At 40.8% G+C, this 20,767-nt stretch overlaps 1 protein-coding gene and 1 long non-coding RNA gene across 8 annotated transcripts in view; one reads left to right on the forward strand and one right to left on the reverse strand.

Moving 5' to 3' along the window:
* The first annotated feature begins 2,072 nt into the window (after nucleotides 1–2,072).
* mast2 (microtubule associated serine/threonine kinase 2) overlaps nucleotides 2,073–20,767 on the forward strand; it is a 205,873-nt gene continuing 187,178 nt past the window's right edge. Inside the window, exon 1 of one of the 7 annotated variants that reach the window (XM_034706252.1) lies at nucleotides 2,073–3,002. In XM_034706252.1, coding sequence (XP_034562143.1) covers nucleotides 2,922–3,002 — 81 coding nt within the window. In that variant the 5' untranslated portion in view covers nucleotides 2,073–2,921. The remainder of the gene's footprint in view (nucleotides 3,003–20,767) is intronic. The other 6 variants (XM_034706245.1, XM_034706271.1, XM_034706262.1 and 3 more) reach the window with 6 other exon arrangements.
* LOC117828905 lies at nucleotides 5,107–15,998 on the reverse strand. The gene is made up of 3 exons (XR_004634518.1): nucleotides 15,916–15,998; nucleotides 5,939–6,766; nucleotides 5,107–5,458 (listed from the first exon to the last, which is right to left on the reverse strand). It is a non-coding gene; the product is annotated as an uncharacterized LOC117828905 (long non-coding RNA).

Raw genomic sequence — 20,767 nt, forward strand, 5'->3', positions numbered from 1 at the left:
TTGATTTCTCTGTATAGTAGGTTAGCTCTTTCTGTTTTTTGTGCATGAACTGTGGCTTTACAGTCGTCTTTTACTTTAACAAAAATATGCAATTTTTTGGGTTACTGTGCAATAATAGCCTTTATGGTTTGCTTTTTGTGGATGTTTGGGTTGTTAAAGTGCCATGTTATCTGTTAAAGGTTATTTGGACGAATATCTCCAATTTTAAGACAATCAATTTGAAGTGAATTAAATTACCCTCTTGTTTTTGGCTTTAAATGAACCAGAGTTTCATACTACAAGTACAAAAATAACACCATTAAAGAGCACTAGAGTTACACAATGTATGAAGCAATAACATCAACCAAAGTGGACAGTTTGTATATTGACTAATGAGGTGTAAAATCTGATTAAGTTTGTGTATTTTGTTGTGTATTCTCCCGCAGGTCAAAAGTCAAACTCAGTGTCTTCCTCAGTGTGTGTGTTTGTGTGTGGTTTGAGGAACCACAGCTCATGTATGTACATATTAAAGGGAGTGTGTACATCAATGCAGGTTTTTTTGATGCTGTTGGACAAAGACCAGCTGTGTTTCTATGCATGATCTCTTTATAAACAGGAGTGTTTTGGGGTAAATGAAAAGAGCCTTTCTAATAAAAAGGGACAAAAACAACTTCGGTCTTGTGTTCTTTTTTGATGCACACCATTTGTTATGTTTCTATGTGAGAAAAGTGGAGAACTACGACAGTTCACATTACAAACTGAACGATATCTGATTTATTTAAGAATAACAAGTGATGACATCAACAATAAAAGTGATTAATTTCATAAATAAAAATCAAACAATAAATGTTTAAAGACACATTTTCTATGACGTTCAATATCTATATAGGGATGAACAGAGACATTATACATTGTGGTTATCATCCATCTTCTGTCAAGCTATCATGGTTGCATCAGTGCTTTACTTTACATATTTCAGTCTTGATCAGAAATTTAAAAAATTCTAATAAACTTAAAATATTCACTCTGAATACGGCTTAGATTAAGTTAGAGAAAACCGTAAAAGTCAAATATTCTCGGCATGTTTTATCGTCTTTCAGCAGATGGCGGCAGACTCCAGCCAGTCACAAGCCATTACACCTCTCAGTGACACCTTGAAGCACATGCACATAGACTTACAAAGTCAAAGACTTACACCGGAAGGTATACAAGGAACTCCTTTATCACTTATCTCATTTTAAGATGCACATAATTTTTTATATTGGCACGAATCTTTCATGTTTTTTGTCTTGTGTTGGCTCAACATGAGGAAATCTTCACTCAGGTTTTGGCGGTAAAGCTCGAACTCATAAGAGGAAATAGATGAGGATGCCTTCAAAATAAAATGTGTCACTTGCACATAGATGCTCCTGTATGTAATTAAAATATCCCCACATGTAAGACAAATTTAACACCAAATTAATCATAAATTATAACAGGCATAGGAAAGAGGAGAATACTTAATCTGTTGTGTCTTTAAACCATATACAGGTTCAAACCAGCTGCCTCCAAAACAAATGTTTTCTTTTCATTGTTTAGTAGGTCCTTATAGGGTTTTATACCATATTAACTTTATTCTATCCCCTTTCTTATACATGTATGGCTTTGTAGATGCTATAACATTACAGCTCCTCCTACTGTTGGTATATGTGATTGCATGATGTTAACACCTTATCGTTGTAATCCTGTCATCTCTGCCTTCTTGCAGCAGAACATTAAGACAATTTTGTTGTCATTTTATTGTCTTTTAAATAATTGCAGAATTTAAAACTTTGATAAAATAATAGTGAACATCAAACCAAATTGATCTTGTTTGGAAAACTAGCATGAATTTGAATGTAGCATTTCCTTAGGACTCCGTCTAAACTCCAAAAAACAGCCAATCATGGCATTAAATAATGGAAGTATGACAAGATGAGACTCAAACTTTCTAATTTGTTTTTCAATAATCCCTGGCTTTTAAATGTTTTCATAAGAATGTATTCCCTTACGGAAGATATAAACCTAAGACATTTTCCAGTTGGTCTACTGTATCCGTGGCAGAACATTGCTTTTATTTTGGTGAGCTCAACCGGATGTCGTCTTCTCGCTCTTGCGCCCTTGATGCCACACTTCCCGCGATAGAGTCAGGAAACAGGCAGAGCCGTGCCGTGCCGCGGCTGCAGTTCAACACAGAGCTTAACCCGGTGTCTCCACGCAGAGCTTAGCTTTCAATGAGGATGGAAGAACAGATGAAGAGGACATCTTCAGTCGGATAAAACCCCGAGACTGGCTAAACGTGCGGCTTTCAGTTGGGGATCACCTGGGAGCGTCCGTTAGGAGCGCAGAGACCTGTCATGGTTGTCACGGTGTTTCTGGGCAGGTAAACGATAGCAGGCAGCCTGGCTAACAGCGCAGCTAGTCACGCAGCAGGGAGCTAGCACAGGTAACTAGCAGCTGCTCAGTTAACAAGTTGGGTTTGATGAACTTGGAAAAGCCCATGGATTATATCTTTACCGAGAAAAGTTTAAACTCTCCTCCTGAACAATCGTAAACCCTTTGTATTGTCTTGAAGGCGCACACACCCTTTGATTGTCCTGAAAGTGCAGCAGGTTTGATTGACAGCTTGTCAATACGCGTGATCCAGATGTGGAGCCAGCTTGAAAACTCTTCCTAGCTTCTAAGTGAGCGCCGCCACATCTGCAAGACTGGCTTCAGACCAGGAATGGCTGCCTGGAGGAAACTCTTCACCGGACTCAACTGCATCAACAAGCGATGAATTTGGTGTTGGCAGGCAGGCGTTGTTAGCCCGCTAAACTGAAGGCACAGAGAGGACTCAGCAGCCCACATCACAAGGAGGGCTGTCCACTGGGTCAGACCCAAACGCATACAAACACAAGGATCGTTTGAAGGCGGAAGGAGGAATGAAGAGGAGTGAGAACAAAAACAAGAGGAAACTCTGTAACATGGAGCAGCAGCTCAGCGGGGGAGAGGACAGGGATGCGGTGAGTAATGAAGTCATTGTGTCACTGGGTTCAGATAATAACACAGAGAGTTGGTTTCCTTGAGCCACGTTGAGCCTATCAGTCCACGCACAGGGAAAAAAAACACCACATACAAACAACTTGATCCTTTTGATTCAACCTTAAAGCTCCAGTGAGGAGTTTTAAACGAGGTATGAAACACATTGAAATGAATACTGACGTATCTTTATGAGCTACAAAAGCAGTCACGACCTTCAGCATCAAGATTTATTATTTCTTAGGTGTCGTATTTTGTTTCTGAAACTGTGTCAACGAGTGAGGGGTTGAAGTGTTCAATGAAGGGATGATAATCAATCAATCAATCAATCAATCAATCAGACTTTATTTATACATGTTTTCATACAGTGACATTGTTACACAATGTGCTGTACATAGAAACAACCTAAAATAGAATAAATTAAGAAAAAGATTCCACCCCAAGCCCGACCCCAAACCCACAGCGCAATCCTAAGGTTAAGAACACAACATATGCAACAATAGTAATAAAAACAATAAAAATAAAATAAAAAATATAAAAGAAGTTGCTGAACGAACTGAGGAAACGCTCTCATAACGTCTTAATGAGGAAACACTGGAGGTAAAATAAGAAGTTAAAACTCAACACAGGAAATTAAAATCAACAAAATCAAATATATTTCTAAGATAATAAAACACTAAAATATGAAATCATTAAAAGAAAATAAGATTCTATACTTAAAATAAATAAGCACATAAATAAATAAAATGGAATAAAAGTGACTATAATTTGAACTAGATGATAAATTCATAAATAAATGAATAAATACAATTGTTATAAGAATGAAATTCAGTTAAAAGCAAGACCAAAAAGGTAGTTTGCTTTTAAAAATGTTGATGCTCTGTGCAGCCCTCAGATAAGATTTTCTCTAATAAAAGCTACTACCAAATATAAAGGATGAAATCAGCAAAGTCATCGAGGCACCACTTTGTCCACAGGGGGCACCAAAATCGACACAGCCTTAAAGTTCCTCACAGGAGCTTTAAAGTACTTCACAGAGGGTTCCCGCTCCTCCTTGAAAAGTCTTAAAAAGTCTCATATTTACTTCTAAGAGGTCTGAACTTTTTTAGATGGCACTTGACTTGACATAGATTAATACTTCATCAAATCTACACCATCTAGTAAACATTGTTTGCCTTTTTATTATTCTGTTTTTGTGGATTTGCATATTTGCTTGACAGTTTACAGCATCGCAGGCCACATTTTTTTCTGTGCATTACATACCTATCTGCAAAATGCAAATAAAGAGAGAAGGAGGAGATGGGGAAATAAAAGTGCAGGAACATTTGGCTTTAGGATGACGCATACAATGGGACTAAGGGGTTAAAAGGGGTAACAAAACTATCATGAAGCACCCAACAGAGGTGCCAAGGTCTTTTCAACTTGGACATATGGTTAAATGTGCTACATCTGTGTCAATGTTGCTATTTGCCGTGCTATAATGGCATTTATTTGGCATTTTGAGGTCGTAAAATCTCTTAAATTTGATTTTAAAATGTGCGCAACAACCCTGTGCACCCTTGGTCTTATAGAGCTTGGGTTCCCAAACTTTTCAGGCCACGACCCTCAAAATACAGATGCCAAAGACTCACGACCCCCACTATCCCTCGATGTTATTGAATGTTGCTTCATACTTTATTTAGCTAGTCTGCAGAAAATTAGCTTAGCTACAAGCACATGTTTCCTGTGCTGTTATGAATTGACCTGCCGCTCCTGATGCTTTTGTCGATATATTTACAATGGGTAAAATATGCGATTGTAGATTACTCTTAACATTTTTTTTTAAAATTCTCGAAGACTTCTCTGGCCCCCACTTTTGTGTCTCGCGCCCCCCACCCAGGGTGTCCAAACGTTCCCATTTTGGGAACCCCTGTTACCGAGCACAGTGTTTAACCCCTTTAACTGGATTAACTCTTAAACTTTTCATCTTCAAACTTAGAAAAGATGAGTTGTTTCATGTTGAATAAAAGTGTTTTTTTTTGTGCAGATTAATGTGCAAAAGAAGCTTCAACACAAGAGAGACGATTTCACATCATATGCCTGCTGAATCTCATTTAATGCTCACATTATCAGCACGACTTTACTGAAAAATACAATACAATACAAAACAGACAGAAATGTATTTTTGAAGTGCTGAGGATGAGGAAAAAGGAGCTGCTTCATGGTCTGGTGACATGACAGTGGATTCCTTTGCATTGTTTTCCAGTTAAACAGGCTGTTGCAGCTTGGGTTGGGTATTGTCTTTTGTTGTGCTCTGGATACTGTTGATGTTTGGGGTGGCTTCAGTCACCTGCTGCAGAGCCCTCCTTTCCTCTGCTGTTCACATCCAACACCAAATTATGACACTACCACACATGATGCTTTCTAGTCCGTGTACCTTCTGTTCTTCCTATTTCCAATTCTGAAACGCAAATTGAAAAAAAAAGATCAGGCGCTTTTCTTTTTTCAATATCTGTAGCAGATTTTAAAACAAACAAACAAACAAACAAAAGCCGTTTTCCATTAAGATATAGCAATAAAATTGGATTTTGTGTTGTTTTCCTATTATGGATTTTTATATTCCCTAATAAACATGAAGAATCCAATCTATGTTAATCCAAAATGCAAAAATGCAGGGATATCCATATGATTACATCAGTGTGGTAAAGTTAGAAAGATATTTACAGATTGGACCCAACTTCACCATGTAATCATACAAATATCCTCGCACTTTTGCATTTTGAATTTACATAGATTAGATTCTTTGTGTTTATCAGGGAATATAAAAATCCATGATAGGAAAACAACACGAAATCCAATTTTATTGCTATATTTGAATGGAAAACATATTTTGTTTGTTTTAAAATCTGCATCATATATTGAAAAAAGAAAAATGCCATACATGAGCTTTTTAACTCGATGCAGCCGTGTCTCAGCTTGCCTCACAACCTTGGCTTAGATCTTAGATGTCAGAGTCTTTCTGTGAGGCTGATCACCAGGAGTCTCGAAATGTTCCCCCCTCAGCTGCAGGGATGTAGACCGGTGTGGGTCTTTGTTTGCTGTTTCTCTCTCATTCTTATTCATTCATTGATTTTTGATTGTAGAATCTGGGTTTTGGAGTTGCAATCACATATCAGCACATCATCCAGAAAAAACAGACAACACCCAGTCTTACATCGGTGTTATTTCACAAACTGCTAATTTTTGGTGAAGAATGACTGTTACACTCTCTTTGTGAACTGTTAATTCAGAAGAATTGAAGATAAATAGTGTTATTAAAGATGAATGCATCTGGTGCCACACACACACAAACATGCATGCATCATACTTGACACTGTCTGCCCTCTGAAAGACATTTGTAGGTCAAATATGTGTGTCTGTTTCTGAGAGTACTCCCTCCTCATGGCTCTGTTCTTGCAGCTCTGCATCATTTGGGTTGTTAACACTTGAGTGGAATGACTGAATATAACACACAGTGCACCAAAAAATGTTAGAGGACATTGAGTTCTGGATACAGTGTGCCAGGCGTATGAATCTGAATGTGTGTTAGTGCGTCTGTTTGGTTGCTAGGGGAAGGAGTGAGTGTAAAGCAGGTTAGTGGGGGAAGTCTGAAGCACACTGTGACAGCTAATCTCTGCTCTGATGGCGACTGAAGATGATGCCTGTGTAATGACTCAGCTGTTAGTGGACGAAGAGAAGAGGCTGCTTTTTGTTGTCAGTTCCCCTTCCCCTGTGAAAAGAAGACAATTAAAATAAGAGAGGTCTCATGCTCTTTGCATTACAGCCTTTGTCCTCTGCACTGTTTGTTTAGTAAGGTTGGCACATTATTAGCTGTTTGTTTTAGTGTGATAGACTATTTCTGCTGCATGCATGCAAACATAACATCTTTCTCTTTCTTGACTGTTTCTATGCAGAGGAATGATTTTCAGTGTGGAGCCAGAATAGAGAATATTTTAGCTGGAATAAATTTACATTTTTACTAGTTAGATTTTGCATAAATGTGCAAATTTCCTTCACAAATAGTCTGTTCAAAAATATTATGTACCATTATTAAATACTGTCAATCAAGGAGGAGCCAGCTGTCATGCTCCAAGAGTGTTTCCTGGCAACATCATTTTGTGCAGTCCTGATAAAATGATGCACTAGTCCACAGTAATAATAACATTAATTAATAACAATACTGGGGATGACCCGATCAGCTTTTTTGGCCCCCCGATCCTGATCCAATTTTTTAACATTGAATAATAACTGCGAGTCCAGATCATAGACTGTATAAATAATGGAAGTAGTATCCTTGACGTCACCCATCTGTTCCCAAGCGCTGTTTTGAAGCCAATCGTCGGCTGCAGCCATTTTGGTAATGCTGAACTCAACCAAACATAGGCTGTTTTCGAAACCGCCTACTATACTAGCAGTACGTACTGATTTGGCCAAAATTCAGTATGTAGTAAGTAGTATGTGAAAGAGCAAAATCTGCAGTATGCCAAAACTACCCGGATGTCTACTGATTCGGGAACATTTCTCAGTATGCATCGGACCCATAGACTGTATAAAATATGGACGTAGTATCCGTGACGTCACCCATCTGTTCCTGAGAGCTGTTTTGAAGCAAATCGACGGCGGCAGCCATATTGGTAATGCGGAACTCAACTAGGCAGAGTGTGACGTAGTGTGAGTCTCTTAGCCAATGGCTGTGTGTTCCCGACCGGGAGTCACGTCAGTCATGTCCTTATTTGGGCAAAACTCATAATCTTAATATCTTCTTAACCGTCACGTTAGAAAAAAATTCACCCCCCGTACAGTGTGTGCCATTGGAGAGATTAACGTTGTAGGACCAAGCCGTTTTTTGAACCAGGCTGTAAACATGTTTATTAATGCTGCAAAGATCGTCTTTTTCCCATTCATATCTATGTGGTTTCCGGTGTTTCTGCAGCCAGCCTCAAGCGGATTTTCGATGTATTGCAGTTTATATCACTTCCGCATTGGCTTCATCGTTTGAGACCGGAGTTTGCCGCTTGATCGGACCACTCTCCCTCGCGTACTGTTTCCCACAATGCACAGCGCTAACGTTACACTTCTTTCTACTCATTTTTGATGGTGGCACTCCGTTTTTGGTGCTGTAAAAATCATTAAATTACATATAAACCACCTCTTAACTTTTTGAATTGTAAATGAATGCTAAAGAAGCAGTACCTACTGCCTACTTCATTCCTAGGTAGTATGTAGCAGGCCATTTCGAAAACAGCCTTAGTGTCAGGCAATGAGGCGGGGTTTAAGCCTCCTAGCCAACAGCTATGGGTTCCCGCCTGTCAGTCAAGTCAGCCATATCCTTATTTGGGCAAAACTCGTAATCTTAATATCTTCTGAACTATCCTGTTAGAAAAAAATTCAGCCTCGTACAGTGTGTGCCATTAGAAGAATTAGCTACGTTGAGCCAAGCCGTTTTTTGAACCAGGCTGTAAACATGTTTATTGATTCTGCAAAGGTCGTCTTTTTTGAATGGTGTGTAAGTGGTTTCTGGTGTTTCTTCAGCCAGCCTCAAGCGGACGCTCCATGAACTTCAGTTTATAACACTTCCGATAATAGTGGCACAATAGGTAAGAGAGTTGAGCTGCACACTGTTTTTTTCCCTTTAACAAAAATAAGAAATTCAAAAAAACAACTAAAATATGTCTTATGTTTATTCCATTCAAATAAACTCTCACAAGGCGGTGCGTGATTCACAATGGCAGCATCCGGCTGCGAGACAGAAAACTTAAATATTGGAAGTGACGGCGAGATTGAAACACACCCAGTTTCATGCCACTAGCTGCGGAGTGGCATGCCTGTAAATGTGTAGTAATAAAAGTATTGATAAATCATGACAAGCAAATAGCATAGACGTTGGAGTTCCTTGAGTTTGGTCGCACATTGGACATTAAATCTGTTTTTACATTTAGTCAAAGTTCACTCCTACTACTCTGGAATCGAGACCAGATTTTCAATATGTCGTGATATTAGTCCACACAAGCTGATTTTCAGGCTGACCTAATAGTAATAAAAAAATATACAGCTGAATGACCGGCTGTCATATGCTGACAGCGTGCCCGACTGAAACTTTGACTCTCAGTTTCTGTTTGATTGTGAAGATTTAGAGTTTACGAGCCTCAGCTTGAAATAAAAGTTGATGTGTTTCTTCTGATAATAAGAACTGCTTCCAAACATGAAGTCATAGCCGAGCTCATGAAGCTCATTTCTGCATGAAGTCATGTTTTTCAATGTCCAGACGTCTGATTCGACTGACTCTCTCATGCGATATCGCTGCTCCACCCTGCCTTTTGGGATGGATGTGAATAATGAGGTATAAAGGATGCGGTTTGACCTTCACTGTCATGTTTTAAATATTTTCGGATCAACACTTTGTCCTAAAATCAACTCAGCTGTGGAAAGATTACGTTTCAGAGCCAGGTTTGAGTCGGGGGAGGGAGGTGTTGAGTTTGAGGGAATGTGCTCAGCTGTATTATGGGAAGTCTGACAGATGTTTTGGAGCTGCTGCTGTTTTATGTGTGTTTGTGAGAAAGCACATGAAGTGGAGCACCGGACAAGGAGCTGGTACTCATCTACCTACCACTGTTAAGTTAAGGAGCTTTAATGCTTTCAAACCTTGTCTGCTTTTGATGTTCTGTAAGTTTGTCAAACAGATGTTTCTGCAAGAAGTGTTAAAACTCAGTCAGGATCAAGGATTTGGGTAACATTTATTAAGGTACAATACAAGGTGATGATGCGATACGATATGATACGATCTGAAAGATACGCTCTGATACCATACGATACAATATAATACGATCTGATACAGCAGGATAACACAATATGATATAGGTGATACGAAGACAATTTCTATTAATGAGAATCCATATTTTCTCTTTAACTTCCTCTGCCACTCCCTTAGGCTTCTGTAGTGCACACATTTTACTTCCTCCAGAGACACACAACAAAAACAATATGGCTGCAAGCATTAATCAAGAGTGTGTTCCTAAAAAACAAAGTTCCACAGTCTTGTCAATTGTTTGGAACTGGTTCAGTTTTGTGCCGTCAAACCTCAAAACAAACCACAGTACGCTGCAGAGTTTGTTCAAAGGCTGTTGCAGCTAAATGCAGCTGCGCGACCAAATTATTTTTATATCTTAAACAGAGGAGTGCACAAGCATACCAGATGCAAAAGACCTTTACAGCCAAAAAACACCGGCTTAAAAGCAGCCAACATGAGCAGAAAGAAGCATTAATTTCTCGCTGCATCAGGCATGACAAGAAAGGGACGCGGTAGAAATCTATTAGTCTCAAGGGACTAGAGATGTACATTTGAAGTATTTTACGTGATTGATCTTTGGAAATGTTAATCAAATATCGATTAATCATTAAAAAAAGTAGACATTTTCCATGTAAAAAACAAAGCCAAATGCATTTTATCCCCTGAATCAAATTTTCCTTCACGACCCAATGTATAATTGACAGTATTAAATAGCTACGGATCGTATTGAGGTGTTCAAGACGTTAAACACCCTGAATATCAACGTGTGGAGCAGGCTCATAATCTCCGCGGACACAGTCATGATAGTGAAGGCTCAGACTTCAACAAGGGAACTGAACAGAAACATATTTTACACTCATAATGTCCGGTTTCTGTCTACTCGCTCTTATTGAGAAAAATAAACATGTAAACATGGCCAGGTGTCAGCCGGGAGCGCAACCGGGTCATAATCAGTCTGGCGGCGGAGAACAAAAGCGCTCGTGGAGACCTGTCACTCAGCTGCAGCCCCCAGCTGAGCTTCTCCGCTGTGCGCAACACCTTTAGTCAGCTGATTCACATCGAAACATGCTTTAAACTTAAAACACCTCCCTGATAGCTGAACGGATTATGAGACCACATGATGTTTGTTCCACGTGATAGATTAATCGGTAGTTGATTAATTGTTAACATCCCTACAAGGGACGCATGGTCCAAAAGGCAAAAACAGACTAAACCCAGACAGTGTGTCTCACATTTATTGATGCATTAGCGCTGCATATCACGAAAGATACTGTGCCCACATTTATAGGGGAATATCATGGGTTTGTCCACATGCTTGTATCTATCAACCCCAGATACTGTATGTGCTCCCATGTCAGATCTGTTCAACTGTACACATGTAAAGATTGTAAGAGAGCTGGCGTGGGTGTTGTTTTATTCCACTGCAACAGACAGATGGTTGAGTTGGACCATGAAGCCTTGTATGAGTTAGATGGTGCATTTAATCACTGACGATTGGGCTCTGAACACAACTTGTTTTGAGTCATGTGGTTGTCTTTTGTAGTTTTTTAAGTAGGAGAAGAAAAACTGATAACTTGGACATCAAGTTTGGTGCAGAAAAAAATTGAGAAATTTATCTTAGGCCGCATCGCCCAGCCCTAAATGTAATACTATTTAGAATGAAAATGTGCAGTTTTCTCTTGAACACAGCTTTGGGTTTCAAGCTCTGTTCAGGAATACCTGGACGTCACACGTCCTGTGAATTATTTAGACTCCCTTTCCCACAGTGAGATCACGTCAGCATTATGTGTCCTATGGGGAAATTACTCCAGTGTTTCCATCATGTTGTCCTGAGGAAAACTCTTCCTCTCCACCTGAACGGTCCAGATGCTTGTTAAAAAAAGGCTCATCTTCCCGTCTGTGGGGCCTCACACAGATTCCCAGCAGCTGATTGGCTGATGTAAGTGTTCCTCCTGTCCTCCTGGGATGTTTGGGGGTCTGGGGTTTCTCTCTGGTCGCGACCCATCCCTGTTTTACTGCTCGCATGTGCTCTCTGACACGGTTAAATAGGAACAGTAAAAGCAATGCAGTGCTCTGCACACAATAAACACAGTCAGACAATGATCCTGCAGCGGCTGAGCGACATTTATTACAGCTGTGTGAACAGAGCGCAGCCTGCTTCCTTTTCAATGTTTGCCTCGGCTTTAAAAGGTTGCTGTGTTGCATTTGCATCTAACTCAACACATTAGAAGACAGATCCAGCACCGTCTGATTTGAAGAAAATGTTAAATATTCGCCTGAAAGAGCAGCTTACTTTGTTTCACAGATTTGGATATTCATTTACATCTTCATGTTTTTCTTCTGCCCTTTAATCCAAGTCAATCCCACCCCGCCTCCTTCCATTCAAGAGCCACTTTCCTGAAGGTCAAGATTGGTTGTTGAACCTCACTACTGTTTGAGTTTGTGATAAAGTAATGTCATGATTCATTAGGAATAAGCAAGATAGTATTTCTTGGTCCACCTAAGACTCTGGGATCTTTTGAAATCAGATATCACCTGACTGAAAAGCTAGTTTTTTAAGTTTTTTAATACGTTTACATACAGGAATTTCAATACAGTATGGAAAAGAGCCTTCAGGGAAAAGGCAAAAAGCTTAAACACAGGTTGCATGATGTTAAGCCTACAGTAACATGAGCTTTCTTTGCCTGCAGGTGATGCAGGTTTTACAGCTGTCAAACTTTCCTGCAGCTTAAATATTGCAGTTAACTGTGAATGAGTGAGTTTGTGAGAGAGTCACAAGCCCTGTGCATGTCCAACAATGACAAAACAGCCCTCCAGTGGTTTCTTCCTGAAGATGGGAGGATAATCAGTTACATGACAGTGCTCGGTAAAGATGTTGTTCTCATGTGAAGCCCCCCCAGCCAGATCATGCTAATTAGGTTAGACAGAAGTAGACTGAATAACCTACAGCAGATTAACAATGTACTGTACAGTGTAGTGTTAATGAGGGAGGACAGGGGAGAGGGGGGTGTTGTGTTAAACACTCAGAGGATTTTCTGCTACAACCCTCATAGTTTGGATTTGAAAGTCACTCCAAGGTCATTCCAGTATTTTTACACCTGAGCCCCAATTTTCTGCTTCCTTTGCATGAAAAAATATCCAAACAATACAACTGTTACTACCCACATACTCCTGACTGTTCTTTATGTTGGGATGGTTGTTGAACAAAGCATCCAACAGAGGGCGCCACTCAGAGTTAGTCCGATCTCCAATCAGCTGTTCTGTACTTGTCGGTTCCTGTGCCCAAGCGAGGTAACATCATATACTTTATATATTTATAGTTTCTAACCAACTCGCACAATCCTTCCTGAAAAAGTTCCACCATTCTCCAAAAGTCTTCTTCGTCATGTTATGCTGGTCCGGCTTGAACTTTTGGCGACACTGCTCCACACTTCCCCTGCGATTTCTGGTAGTACTGCAACATTTGGTCCGTATCTGCAAGCTTCGGATGGAGTGACTGCAGAGCACAGGCAGAAAGATCCATCTGTGTCTGTTTTCGTATTGGACGAAAGCATAAATGAGCTTTTACAAATTTAGCCTGCTAGTACTAAGTTTGCTGCAACGTAACAAAAGTCCTTGATCAAAGTATGCACACTAAAACTTCTTCCCACGGCAAAATTGCACCCGATCCGTCTCCGATCCATCACGGCACCGGATCTGATAGATTTCTAGTCAATGTGTTAACTCCCACTGGATCCGCTCCATTGCGCTCTGGTTTTGATTGAGCGGGACAGGAGGTCAGGCACCAAAACAAAATGAAAACATCTGGTTATTTTCAGAATAAAACACTCTGTGTTATCACTAGATTGTATTTAACTTAACTACAACATCAAAATATAATTTTGTGTGGAGCCAGGTCTGGAGTCAACAGGTCAGAGACTTTCAGAGGAAAAAAAAGACAACATGGATGAAGAGGAGTCGGATAATCGTTGATTCAGTGATTACTGTGGGAGAACCTCGGTCGCATGACTCCAGCTGTCCGGCGGTCCAGCGCCGTGCTGTGTTCCGTAAACGCAACCAGTGGGTTTTGACGGACAAGAGCGCACAGAGCCGGACCACAGCGGATCGGAGACTAACTGGACATGGATCTGGTGGGAGTCCTATGTCATAGTCACTGACAGAATCTGAAGGTCCCTTTAAGTGTCTGATGAAATCACACTAAGGATCCTTACAGAAATAGACCTTTTTGTTTAAGCTTTAAATGCTATTCTTTAACCTGAAAGCAGTAATTAAAATGCTCCTTCCTAAGCTGCCAGACTCCATTGACCAAAATAGTAATTTAACTGAGCAGAATAAGGGAGTTACTCATCTGCCAGCGCGGAAGTGTGATTGATTACATTATTGTGCCATTGTATGTAAGGCAGGTATTTTGTTGGAATCAAACTAACAATTGAAACATACAAAGTCATGAAATAACACAACACAACAAGCAGATAAAGGCAGTGCTCTGTGAGGTCAAATGAGTGTTTTGGTCACAGGAGTCTGGAGGCTTTGAAAATAGGGCAGTAAAACTACTTCCACAGGAATATCGAAAGACAGGACTCAGGTTTAAAAATACTATAGTACCTCGAAAGTCACATTCTAGTCGTGTTCTTTTAATGAAATATGTCTTGGAAAAATGTTACGATATCAATGGAGGCATTTTAATGCGCCACTGATCAATGAGCTCTGTTCTTAGTTTGACGAGCCAAAGGAAGAAAAAGGCTGACTGGATGAAAGAAGATGAGACAACGATTGATTTTTATCTTTTTGTTTGTTTCCATGCTTGTTCCCGTCAGAGAAAAAGAAGACTTCTTTATGTTCGACAGAATGAGAAGCTTCAGCGTTGGCTGGATGAATACTGAGTTTTCTCAGCGGTGCAGGACCGTAACGCTCACACTGACAGAGCAGATGGCTGGGACAGCTTGGCGACTGGTCCGAACAGTGTTATCCAAACATCTCACATTTCCTACATCAGCTCTCACATTTATTCGGATTGCAGTTTATGTGATCAGCGTTCCCTTCTGCATTCACCGGATTCCAGCTGCAGCTCAGAGGGTTTTAGGTAACACAATTGGAGGCCGTCCTAAAACAGATTCTGGTTTGGTTGTGCAGATCACACCCTTCCTGTTTCATCCCCATACAAAGTCATGCCTGCTTTCTAAATAGTGGAAACATTTCACAGGCTGTTCCTGCTATTTGTGTTTTTTAAGCTCAATGCAGAATAACACTTTATAGAAGCATCTTTGTCAAACATTTTTCATCATGAACTATCCTCGAACCACGGCTCAACTACCGATTATGACATCTTTACATGTCTGATTTAAGGTTTTAATCAAGCGGCAACCTCCGATCTCAAACCATGAAGCCCATGCGGAAGTGTTTTAAACTGCAATACATCGAAAATCCGCTTGAGGCTGGCTGCAGAAACACCGGAAACCACATAGACATGAATGGGAAAAAGACGATCTTTGCAGCATTAATAAACATGTTTACAGCCTGGTTAAAAAACGTCTTGGATCTACGAAGCTAATCTCTAATGGCACACACTGTACGGGGGGTGAATCTTTTTCTAACGTGACGATTCAGAAGATATTAAGATTACGAGTTTGCCCAAATAAGGACATGACTGACGTGACTCCCAGTCGGGAACACATAGCAGTTGGCTAGGAGGCTCACACTACGTCACACTCTGCCTGGTTGAGTTCCGCATTTCCAATATGGCTGCTGCCGTTGATTTGCTTCAAAACAGCTCTCAGGAACAGATGGGTGACGTCACAGATACTACGTCCATATTTTATACAGTCTATGGTTTTAATCTGATGTGCATTCTGTTACATACTAGGGCTGAACGATATGGAAAAAAATTCATATCTCAAATATTCATGCCAGATATCTCGATATCGATACGATACGATATGACTATGGGTTCAGTGAAAACTAAGCATTTTTCAGAATTCTCTCTCTCACACACACACACATACACACACACACACACACACACACACACACCCTGTCTCTCTCTCGCTCCCTCTTCTAAACACAGGTATGAAAATTAACATAGTTAAACGTACCTATCGCCAGGTAAAGCCTGTGTCCAAAGCACTGAAGCCGCGTCCAGCCATTCACCTCCAAAGTCTTTATCATGTTGGATGCGTTATCGGTGGTCACGCAAACCTGTTGGTCCTCCTTCAAATCCCAGTCCGCTAATGCAGTACTATAATATCCCAGTATGCTCCCCAGGGAAGAAGGACGTCTGCAGACATCTGGTCTTGAGTTTGAAGTTTGTTGTTATAAAATACTGATGTAAGGTTTGGTAGTCCAGCTTGACCTCAGGTCAGTGGTTGTGGCTAAATGATCGATTTCACGGAGCTCGGATTCAACTTTCCTTTTACATTTGTTGTAGAGTTTCGGAATGGCCACTTGATTAAAATATGTTCGGGATGGTATTTTGTAACGCCTGTCCAGCTTCCGAACCATTTTCTGAAAAATATTTCTTAAGTTTCACTTTCTGTTTCCAGCTGTGTGTAGCGTCTGTGAGTGTGTGTGTCTCCGTCTCCCTCGTGCCCTCCCTCTGATGTTTGTTATTGGCTGGCTTCAGCTGTCAATCAACGGCAAGCATGAAGTAAGGTTTGTGGTTGGCTGGCCTTAGCTGTACATGTTAGGGCAAGCGGGGAAAATCTCGTTGATATCATTGATTTTGCGAAATTAATAACTTGAATGTTCATATCCCGATAATGATACGATAACAATATATCGTTCAGCCCTATTACATACTTACATCTCCCACCCAGCTTTGTGCCTCTAAGATGCTGGATTAAACCAGATGTACTGCTGCCACAGAACTAAGGCAGACTTTACATTGGACAGTATATACAGGTTAAGCAACTCAGCATACTGTATCAAATACATCAATAGCTGCTGAAATACTTGGTCTTCTACCTGGGAAAAGGTGGCTCAACAAGTGCTGTAAATTCACTATTACTGTCATCGGATGCTACAGCTATGGGTCGTCTCTGCTAATAGAGCTGGGAAGCATTTTCCTTCAGCTCTCTCTGCAGAGTCGGTGTTGTACAGTGTCCAACATTTCATCCAAATATAAGCCTTCATTTAGTTTTGTTTGCAATATGTGCTCCTTTCTTACAGAAAAAACTAGACTATATACAAGATATGAAGGCAATAAAGTAACTTGCATGGATCATGTGCATTATTTTGTACACTGAAGAACTTGGAAGTGTCCAGATCACGCTGTATTTGTAGCACTTATTGTTTGAAACCCTACTGTTAATACATATTTTCTCTAACATCAAAACATCAGTAACTGGCAGTAGTATTGTAATATTTCTAACATCACACAGCTCTATTGTGAGTTTATTTCCTGATTTCAAAGTCCGGCCAACAGTAGCCTTGGCACTTTACTCGTTCCCATTCATTAGGTTCACGTTTGGTTAACCATTAAACCAGCTTCCCTCCTTTCCAATGATATGGGCGAGCGGCTTCCCTCTCCCGGCGATGGGGATCAGCTGAGGGAGCATTGAGCCAAAACGACCTCCGTGACACCAGCTGATCGTCGCCCAGCTCTGCTCTGGCCAAGGAGCTGATTGATGGAGCCCAAATGGCTAATGTGTGCCATTTTAGGGTTTCATAGGAAGGTGTTAATGGGGTGGCACAGCTGTAGAAGGCTGAATGACATTAATTATGAAAGTCTCATTAACTTGAATTACAGCGTAGAAGGGTCCTATACATCAGTGCATGTAAATGTGCAGCATTTGATTGTCAAATGAGGAAAGGAGGAATTAAATTATGCAAAAGACGACATTGAAAAGACAGGATTAAAATTAGAAATGAAGCAGATCTCTGTTCATAGCTCTGTTTTTCTGCTCACCCTTCTTTCCTCTTTCTCGTCTGTTAAAAGTTTTATGATGTGAGTTCAGGAGTTGCCCACTGTCGTCTCATCGAACCTCGCTGCGGTGTCTTAGCAGCAGCTTTTCTCATGCTGCTTTAAATTAAGCTGTTGGTCTGTTAAACCTTTAAAAAAGCAAGCGTCAGAGTCTGGTCTCAAGCTTCTTAATGAAGGAAATCCATCACTCTGTGTCCGCTCAGTGCTGCATTATGCCTCTCTGTTTCAGCTCCCCCTCCCCCGTCACCAGACCTGATTTCACACTGAGCTGAGGCCACATTACTCTGCTGTTTACTGACAGGACCTTTACACATGTTCTCCTCCACATCATCACCTCCTGCTGCTCCTCTACAGCCTGATTCTCCATCATTATACCTTTTTTTTTTTTTTGCCTTACCCCCTGCTATCCCTTTTAGAGGTGGAGGAAAATTTGATAAGGCATGATATCACAATGTTTTGTATGGCAGTCCTGTATCAATGCACAGTATTGGTCATTTGTAGTTTTATGACCTGGAGGCTGGATGAAATGTTGGATCCTGGTGACTACGTGTGGTAATGTGTTAGGCACTGTGTGTGAAAAGTGGAGCATTGGAGGCAGTCACTTGCTCTGCTGTGTCCCCTGAGGCCTGTTTATTTCTATGTTGGTGATTGAACAAAATTAGATCAGTGTATATTCATTAGAGTGTGTGTGTTGGGTTGTATAGCTGACTGATGGGAGATGATGAGCTTTGTTTCAGCTCACATTGTGGGCCTGAGGTCCGGGCAGATAGAGAGAAGCTGGAATGCTGCATGCAGAAACCTGCAGGTTGAAACTGAGTGCTGCTGTTTGAGTGAAAATAGACGCTCTGTACATCAGCAGGAAATGGAAGGCGGCTGCTGCACGTAGAGATTACTTTAAAATCACTTCATCTGTACATTTCCTCTGTGCAACTCTGTCAGGACAACAATGGCTGCCAGATGAACCTTTAAGTAAGAAAGAAACCAGAAACTTGATTGAAAGCTGAACTTGAAGTCCAGCTTTGGAGGACAATCTTTAAAGTCATATTTCTTTTCAAAGTAACTCTGAGGGACTTTCATTTTGCGTTGACTTTGCTGATCCTCTCCTGTCAAAGCATACAGGGCGTTCTCTCTGGGGAACACTTAACGACTCAATGTTGTCACCCTCACTGGTTAGCAACATAGACTGTATAAAATATGGGCGTAGTATCCCTATCACCCATCTGTTTCTGAAGCACTGTTTTGAGGCCAATCGTCGTCAGCAGCCATATTGCTGCTGTCGAGCAATTGTGACGTAAAGAGGCGGGCTTTGAGCCTCCTAGCCAACAGCTACAGTGTTCCCGCCTGTCAATTAAGTCAGCTATGCCTCTCATTGGAAGACCTGTAATCGAAATATGTTCGAAATTGCAGCGTACAGTGTGTGCCGATTAAGAAATGAGCTATCCAGACTACACTCGTCTTTTGGCTGTAAACATGTTTATTTTTGCTGTAAAGATCGTCTTTTTTGAATTGGTGTATGTGGTTTCAGGTACTTCCGGAGCCAGCCTCAAGCGGATCCTCGATGAAATGCAGTTTTTAGCACTTCCGCATTGGACTCATATTTTTAGACCCCTTTTCCAATTCTTGCTTCACAAGTCGGGCTTCCTCTGTCTATCTTTGTAACTCCTGCTCCATACATCTTGTTTTGTTAGTTCTGCTATGCAAGTCTCCCTTTGCACGTCCCACTGTGTTGGTCTGATTTTGTATTTCTTAAGTCTTGCTTCATATTTGTAAATCTTGCCTCGTAAGTCTTGCTCTGAAAGTCTTGTGTCATTAGTCTCTCTTTGTGAGTCTCTGACTGTAGGCTTTGTATGAAAGGTTTGTCGTTTTTTGCTGAGTTGTGAGAAGTCTCGTTAAAGCCAATGAACCTCCAAAAAGAATGCTAATCCAAAGATAAATTGGAACTTCTCTGGAAGATGGTGTGACACAGTTGAAAGCTACAGACCAGTTAGAAATAGACTCTTAGTCGGTTGAGACTCAAACGTTCAGAGTTGTTTGAGAATTCCTGGCAGTATATGAGAAGTTACTTAAGGTATTGTAGTTGGCTGACAGCTGATTTATCAGTGTAATTTTCCAGCGCTTAAATGAAACAAACCGCTCTATAAACATGTTTGATGCATCCAGATGGAGATCAGTTCAACAGGCTGGGTGTATGACGTTTAATGTGCACTCCAGAGCTGGAGATAAAACCCAGACCAGCTGATCCGAAAACAAGGTCAACAACACCAGAGCGCTGGAGGTGTTGTGACTACAGCACAGCTGGTGCCTCGATCATACGGTTAAATATAGAAGCTATAAATTATATCAACTAGAGAGCAACAGACTTTGTAAAACATTAGGGTCCAATCATAATGTGACATGACAATGATACCATGTAGGGAGCGTCAGACGATTGATATTGGAAACTGTTTTGTCGGTTCCTGTCCTGTAGCTGTATATGAAGTTCCCTTAAGTCCTGAGACTGAGTAGAAACCAGTTTGAATCAGAGTTATATATATTTTTACGAGAGCTTTTAGAGGCTCTTGCCACCTCCTGACTCGACATGCTTTAGGAAACTCACATTAGATACAGTGGTGGATGTATTTGAGGAGTATTTCTCTGGAAGTAAGCCCACAGATTTTTAAAAATATATTCTCTGTCACCAAATCTGTGTAACTGATTTAATCTGTGGGCGATAGAGACACTTTGGGCCCACTCAGTTATAAAAAAAAAAGCCTCATAAAAGTCAGAAAAGGCTTACGTGGGAAGGAAACAACATTTAGGAAACCCACCAGCAGCCACTTTCACTTCTCTCAGGCGCTGAAATGAGGTCGACCAATCAGCAGACAGAGTCCAAAAACGCTCTGTGTTTGGAAGGTGTGTGGTGCTCGCCTGATGTCCTTTTACTGAGCGCTTTTGAGGGCTGATCCGAGGCCAGATCCTGTACTTTGTGATACTGTATGAGCGAGGCAGAGAAGGCGTGTGTGTGTGTGTGTGTGTGTGTAACTCTG

Source organism: Notolabrus celidotus, chromosome 2 (genome assembly GCF_009762535.1).
Source record: "Notolabrus celidotus isolate fNotCel1 chromosome 2, fNotCel1.pri, whole genome shotgun sequence".
Lineage (NCBI taxonomy): Eukaryota > Metazoa > Chordata > Actinopteri > Labriformes > Labridae > Notolabrus > Notolabrus celidotus.